This window comes from Vigna unguiculata, chromosome 8 (genome assembly GCF_037176805.1).
Source record: "Vigna unguiculata cultivar grain cowpea cultivar isolate G323 ecotype 2 chromosome 8, ASM3717680v1, whole genome shotgun sequence".
NCBI lineage: Eukaryota > Viridiplantae > Streptophyta > Magnoliopsida > Fabales > Fabaceae > Vigna > Vigna unguiculata.
This window is the reverse complement of record NC_140799.1, coordinates 5,948,330-5,956,107: the sequence shown is the minus strand read 5'-3', so window position 1 is coordinate 5,956,107 and position 7,778 is coordinate 5,948,330. Positions and strand designations below refer to the sequence as shown.

At 30.9% G+C, this 7,778-nt stretch overlaps 1 protein-coding gene across 1 annotated transcript; it reads right to left on the bottom strand.

Annotated features, from left to right (window-relative positions):
• Window positions 1–6: 6 nt before the first annotated feature.
• On the bottom strand, window positions 7–3,203 carry LOC114194746 (Hyp O-arabinosyltransferase-like protein). Its single transcript, XM_028085134.2, has 8 exons — window positions 2,639–3,203; window positions 1,959–2,026; window positions 1,648–1,849; window positions 1,465–1,562; window positions 1,295–1,364; window positions 676–747; window positions 433–546; window positions 7–273 (listed from the first exon to the last, which is right to left on the bottom strand). Exons 1-8 carry the CDS (start codon window positions 3,029–3,031, stop codon window positions 214–216), a joined length of 1,077 nt encoding a protein of 358 aa, XP_027940935.1. The 5' UTR covers window positions 3,032–3,203; the 3' UTR covers window positions 7–213.
• Window positions 3,204–7,778: the final 4,575 nt, after the last annotated feature.

The following is a 7,778-nucleotide window of genomic DNA, read 5'->3' as shown; positions in this document are numbered from 1 at the left end:
TCAGGATTAATGAAATTAAGGTGAAGAAAGTTTTCATAGAAAACAAATAGTTTGGCAGCAGCTGAACGCAATCATTTCGTAAAAGCACACGTTACAATTTCCCAGGCTTGTCGCGCAGCCACAACCATGTTCGAAGAATTAAATAAATACATAAGCACAGGCGTTTACAGTGTATTCTCTCGAACGATTGTAATTTGTTACCACCTGTAGCGCCTACGACCACCAATTGGGAATACTTGCGGTAGCTTCGTTCACCATTTTTACAAGAGTCACCTGTTAAGGTTTATAGCTGAATCGTCAACATCAAAAGTCTAAAAAAGAAAACTTTTCAAAAAGTCTGAAATAAAATGTTTCATATAAGGTACAACCGGAATAACAAACAAAAGAAAGCCACCGCGAACAAAAAATATGAAACTAGGTGAAATTGCATACCACACTTTCTGGAACACCGGGGGGCGGCAATGTCAGATTTTTCGGAGGGGCAACTTTATCAAACGATCTTTTATCAAATCTCCACTCTCCGATCTTTCCATACGTCAGCTCACCCTAAAATATTTAACATCACACACATTGAGCGACAACTGTAAGCAATTAAATAGAAATTAAGATGTATTTTTCCTAGATTGATCATTGATTTATAAATATTTTCCTTTAAGCTCAATCCCATCACAGTACCTTCATGGTATAGTCACAACCATATGTATAGTGAATTATGTATGTCTTGCCAATTTCTTTGTCCCATGGAGGCTGAAACGCATAATAAACAAACAAATATTAGCCATTTTGAGGATAGAGAGCTTTCGATGAATTATGCGTTTTATTGAAAAGTTATGAAATATAAAGCAATGAATGATAGACCAAAAAATAAAAAACTTCAGTTTTTAATAACCTTTTTACAGGAACTTTTTAATTATAAATCGCTCGTGTTAAGATCTTCCAAAAAACAAAATAAAACCAAACTCTTTAGGTATTCAAGTGCGTACGAAGAAATTGAGGTGCTTAAATTGAATTTATCGCGAGCAATGGGTTCAATTTATTTTATTTTATTTTTCTTCTTCTTTCCATGATTGTTAGAAAATATATCCCGACAGACTCTTATCATTGATAATTTAAATGGCCACACAAGACTAGAGTGTTTTACTTGGGATCTAGTCACTAGTGTACGATAGGACATTCTCACATATAACTCATTTTTTTCTAAGCTACAAGTAATGGATAGACATCAAAGATCCTTGTATAATTTGTATATGAATACTGGTCGTATAAAAAACTTAAAGAAAGAACCTTATTGAACCTGAATCATGAAGTCTTTGTGTAATATGTTACGAACACCGTGAAGAGCAGATGCAACCGCATAAGCATACCTAAGTCACCCATAGAAAATAAAAACATAAAAAAGGTCAAGTTGTTGTGAGTTTCTAAGAAAGAATAACATGAATAAGAGAAGGAAAACAATAAAATTACATTTCAAGAACCCATCCAAAAGCTTTATCAGTTTCAGGATCCTTTTTCATTGCCAGGGAAACATTCATCCAAGTGGGAGCAATCTTCTTAAGGAATTCCTAACATTCATCCACACAAAATTCATGAAATGGCACCAAATCAAACACTATTCATTAGTACCACAGAAAACCAATTGACAGATACCTTCCCAACAATAACTGGTGAATTCCCAATTGGATCAATATCAGTTATTGGTCCCTTTTCCACAGGAAAGTACTTCCTTAGCACTTTTTCATACTTCTTAGGCTCGATGTAGAAGAAAGGGAATGCTGCTCCTAGCCCATCTGTGGCTAAGTTGGGTATAGGTTTCACAATTATATGATCTGGCTCTGCCATCAATATGTAACTGATACACAGCGCTAACAAAAGTCAAAACCAAATTCCCAAGAGAGAGAAATACAGAAAATTATTGCAGTCTTCAATATAGAAATTTAAAGTTAAAAAACAGCTCATACTCTTCTTTAATATCAGCTTTTTCAAGCCACTGCACAAATGCCCATGGTCTATTAAGCACAATGTATCCCTGTTATACAGTGCAGATGTGTAAGAAATCCACAACAATGAGGAATAAACTAATGATTTTCATCCCTGAAAATGTACCTCACGTATCAGTCGTTGACTTAAATTAATGTTTTTAGTCCCTCAATTATCCAAACCCTTTTATGATTGGAACTAGCATTTCATAATCGAAATCTGGAACAAATACGATCACATATACAATAGCTATTTTCTCCCATTTCAGAAAGAGTACATTCTGAATTTAGACTCGTCAACAATGACAACTTCTTATAATTTGAGTTTGAATCTAACTCAATCTCAAAAGCTAGTTAAGGGGAGGGATTAGAAACGTCCCTGTTCTTTGTTTGTTCTTTTGGTAGAGAAACACAACCCAACCACTTGAAATTACAAAAAACAAAAGTCAACATATCACCATGTTGTCGGAAAACAGTTCAAAACCTTTTAGAGTGTGATACCATTCCCACAATTTAATCATTCAGAAATTGAACCCCCCATATAAAAAAATTCAATTTTTTTGAACTTCAGAAAAACTACATCCACAGTGAAGCAGAGAAACACAGCAAAAAACACCCAACACAACCCAGAAAGCATAATTGTGAAAGAAGCAAAGCAAAACCTGATCCATCCCAGCAGGTAAAGGCTGAGCAACAAAGGTGGGGATCTCATCCATGAACTGGTCAGGCTTCCCAGAGTGAAGGATCCGAGTGAAGCCACCCATCCCAGATTGGGGTCCATCCTTGAATTTGTTGTACCAAAAATACATCACTCTGCACTGCCACGTGTTGTAGACAGAATCAGAAGCAGTGACTGCAGTGTGAAAAAGCCTCTTCTTTTGGGAGGAGGATCTGTGAAGTGGCATCTTGATGAGAGGATCCACCGAAATGGAAGGGCGAGAAGGCCCTGGGAAGTCCTGCTTGAGAGGGGCATTGGCTGAGATGATGATGTTGTATGTTATGAGAGCCACTGAGAAAGTTATCAGAATTGTGAAGAACAAATTGCCACACCCCATTTTCCAATTCGATGGGTTTGCTTCAAACGAAGAACGAAGAAGCAAAAAGGAAGAATCTTTGTTCAGAATTATAGAGAATAGAGAGTAGTTGTTGGATTTGACAACAGAGGCGGCTTGGTCATACTTCTTCTGTTCTGTGTCCAGTTGTTGTGATGCATTGAAATGAAACTCCAAAAAGTCTTCTCCTATTTATCTTTTTTTATTGTTCCCTTTTCATCAATAATAATAATAAGATATATTTAGTGTCTATTTTGTTTATATTATGCTATTGTTGGTAAAGTGAATTTATATGGTCAGCCATCGCCATCAGAGTCACTATCTCTTTTAACAATTTTTTCACTTGCATTAATTAATTAGGCACATTTTCTGAAACTTTAATTTCTATGCATTCAAATTTAGACTTTGGGTATAATTTTGTAATAAGGTCAACAATATTCAAGTATATAACTTCTATTTATACGATATAGTTGGTTATGTTGGATTAGATAATTGAGATTGTAGTTAAGAGTTTTTCAAATTAGAATCATTTTTAAAAATTTTCCAACAAAACATTTGAGAAATATTCAAATATATTTTTTTATTTTACTTCTTAACAGGTCGCAAAACTGTTTCCAGATATAAGAAATAAGACAATTAGAAATATGGGTAATTAAAACAACTTGTTAATTTATTGCAAAAAATTTACAGGGAAAACACAGTAAAAACAGCACAATAATTCAAATAATTAATTAAAATTAATATGTATAGTTAGTTGTGATTGAATTATGGTATACAACCTATACTACCAGTACTTTAATTAATCATTATTTTAAATGCTAAAAATAAACTATTAATTTTAAATATTTTTAATAAACTTTTGAAATTGGTAATTAATTATATACTTTTATATTTTCTGAATGATTCTTTTCGAGACTGTACATTTTAATTCATCCATTATAAATGTCATTTATGATACGTGTACATGCGAAAAATTCATTGATATGATTTTTTTTTCTTCGAAAGTAGAGTTGATGCTATTTTCCTTTTTAAAGTAACATTTTGTGAAAAGATATATATATATATATATATATATATATATATATATATATATATATATATATATATATATATATATATATATATATATATATTTCATTACAACATTCATAACGATGTAGTCTTAGATTTATTAAAAAATATGTATAATTTTCTCCATTGCATATTTATTATAAGTTTATGGCACATTCTTTGAATATATATATTGCTAAAATTACAGGTACATAAAATAAAAGTACCGTGTAACATTTATTGGATCCTTCAATTTTAAACTCTAGAATTATTTATTTTTGTGTTATACCAAAATCACAAAAAATATATAATGATGGATTTTTTTTAGGAAGATTAATATTAAATTTAGACTTAAAAAGACTAATATGAATCACACTATTTGATTTTCTTGATAATCTATCATTCTTTTATAGAAATCTTATCTAATAAATTTTTATGATATGATATATATCTCGTTGAATATCGATAGTTATTTATCTTTAATTTGATATTAAATATCTTCGTATTTTCTCTATTTGATATAGTGTATCATTATAACACAAATATTTTATCAAATCCCAAATTAATACTTACACAACCAATCAATAACTTTTTAGTACCTTCTATGACTACTTTTTCCAATATCATTTGTAGAGTAATATATTGTAGATCAATTACATTATGTGATCTCACGCTCCCACATGCATCATATATAATAAAACAATCAATATTTAACTTTAAACAACTAACCATGGATAAATAAATTATAAATTACTAAATTTTACACAAACACAAGAATGGCACTTGAATTGTGAATGTTGTTGCTTAAGCAATAACATTCTTGCTTGACTTAAGCAACAACATCCTCACTTGAGATACTAGTTTGAGCAACTTAAAACACTCATCTACACTTACTTTTGCACTTCTAACCATAATTTAGTATATCAATCAAAATATAAGTATACAATACCTAAAAACACATGAACACACTATAATTCATTGAGGCAATACAAATTTCAAATTCAGTATTGAATTACTCAAGTGTATATAAACATTTCAACAACACATGAACTCACTTATTAAGTGACAACAACTCTATATGAGAGAAAGAACTAAAAATGCCTCAAAATCTGTATAATCTCATAATACACTACTTAATTAAACTAATCATTATTAAGGATGAATAATATTAAGGGTTAAATATGTTTTTGTCCTTTAACTTTCAGTGAATTTTAAAATTAGTCTATTTTGAAACTTTGGACCAATTTAGTCCTTTATCTTTCGAAATACGTTAATTTAGTCCTTTTAATCAAAATTTGTTAGGTTTATTTGATGTTTTGTACGCATTTCAGGATTGTATTTGAATTCTTTATATTGTTTGACACATTTTTCCTTTAATGTTAAGTCAAATACTATTATAAAACGCACTTGAAATGTCAAATAAACTTAACAAAATTTGATTAAAATGATGAAATCCATGTATTTTGAAAGATGAATGACTAAATTGGTTTAAAATTTCAAAATGGACTAATTCTAAAATCCACTGAAAGTTAATGGAACAAAAAGATATTTAACCCTAATATTAATAACATGGTTATAACTTATTAAGATATTGAACATATATGGAAGTCAAATGATTTTATCCTGTTGAATATTAAGACTGGATTTTGATTTTATTCATCCACTAAATACTTGATTTTATGGAAATTACTTCATATTCTCTTACCATTTGAGAAAGATGTTTGGACCAGAGGCATCAACATGTGTTTCAAGTGTAAACTTTGCAACGGTGAAAACGAAAGTTTAACGATATGATTAACCTTTGTATTTTGAGATTTTTTAATGTTGAAACTAGAATTTCCAAAGGTATTAGAGTTAGATATGTGGAGTAGATTTTGTTCAAAGTTAGCTGGATAAAGGTCGATCTTGATTGTGTTACTAAAGGTTGTCCTAGAGATAATGCTAATGGAGGAATCTGTAGAGGTAATAAAGGAAAGTTTGTTAGAGAATTTACTATTTATCAATGTATTAGATACTTCTTTTATGTTTTAGTTGATGGTCATCATTTATATTATATAGATTTTTAAAATAAAAATCTTCAAAACAATTTGGATTGAGTGTGATTTTGCATTAGTATAAGTTTGAAAGTCCAAAGTTTGTTTCCTAAAACCTAAAAACCCGCTAAAAGACACATGCAAAGCTTGTTTACATTTTGTCATATTTTTTGCTAAGAAAATAAGTGTGTTGATACTTTTGTTAATATTGGTGTGGATAATAGATTTAATTTCTTGTTGCTTTCATAATACATTATGTTTAATTTAAGTAGAAATCACCTGAGCCTCCCTGAATTACGATTTTGTTATTTTTTTGAGATTATATTTTTTTTTTCTTGAATGAACTTTATCTTAATCCTCTTACATGTTTTTTTTTGTATTTTCTTTCTTTTTTTATTACGTGGCACCAGATAAAATGTTAAAATGTTATAATAATATCAAACATGATTTTATTAAAAGAAATAACATTTTCAACTGATTGAATATATAAAACTCCATGATATTCACATATAAAATTAGAAAAGAAAGATAAAAAAATAAAATTCAAAATAAGTGAGAATCTCACTCCAAATTAAATTCTAATAGCTAAGTACTAGTAGCTATACGTAGAGCTATATGTAGAGCTATAACTAGAGTTAATAGCTAGTAGCTAGAGACAATAACTAGAGCTAGTAGGTCGTAGCTGAAGCCACTAACTAATAATTAAACCTAGTACAAATTACCTAGTAGCTAATAGTTAGAGCTAGTAGCTAGTAGCTAAACTAGTAATAATTAGTTTTAGCTAGAGTTAGTAACTAGTAACTAGTAACTAATACTTACTAGATAGTAGCTAGAGCTAGTAGGTAGTAGCTAGAATTAGTAACCAGTAGTTAGTAGTTAGTAACTACTAGTTAGAGCTAATAGCTAGTAGCTAGTAGCTAGTAGCTAATAACTAGTAACTAGAGCTAATAGCTAGTACCTAATGCTAGTAACTAGAGCAAGTAGCTAAAGCTAGAAGCTAGTAATTAGTAATTAGTAGCTAGTAGCTAGAGCTAGAAGCTAGTGTAAGACCCGTGAAAATTAATTAATTAAATAATTAATTAATTAATATGAGTGGTGGAAACTTTGATGACATTAAATGTTCAATAGTGTGACGTGGAAAAGTACTAGCTTAAATGGTTGAGAGTACTTAGTGGCGTGAGAGGACTTGGGTTCAAGTCCTATGTATGCCAATTGTGTGTTATTTGGTTTATTATTATTTTGATAGTATATTTGAGCCTGTAAGTGATAGTATAATCAAAAGATTATAATAATTATCATGAAATATGAGTTGGTTGAGTGGTGGTGTATTGAATTGGCTTTGATAGACATGAATTAAACCTTTTTTTGATGAGACCTGCTTGGGCAAAGACCCATGGCTTAAGAGAGTATGGCGAGCAATCAGGTTTGTGTATATTGTTTTGAGGTGGTTTGCTTGGTGTCCTAAGCTTAGGATCTTGGATGTGCTTGGTTTGAGTCGCGAGCGAGGAGTTCGTGATGGGTGGACCGCATGCGGAACATGAACGGTTTAGTTCATCAGAGGTACTCTCATTGGGATGAGTGAACGAGGGAGTTCATCTCATGCTCAACTTAGGAATGCTATGAGCGAAGGAGTTCGTAGTAGGAAAGGCGGGTATGCGTGTCCAGGT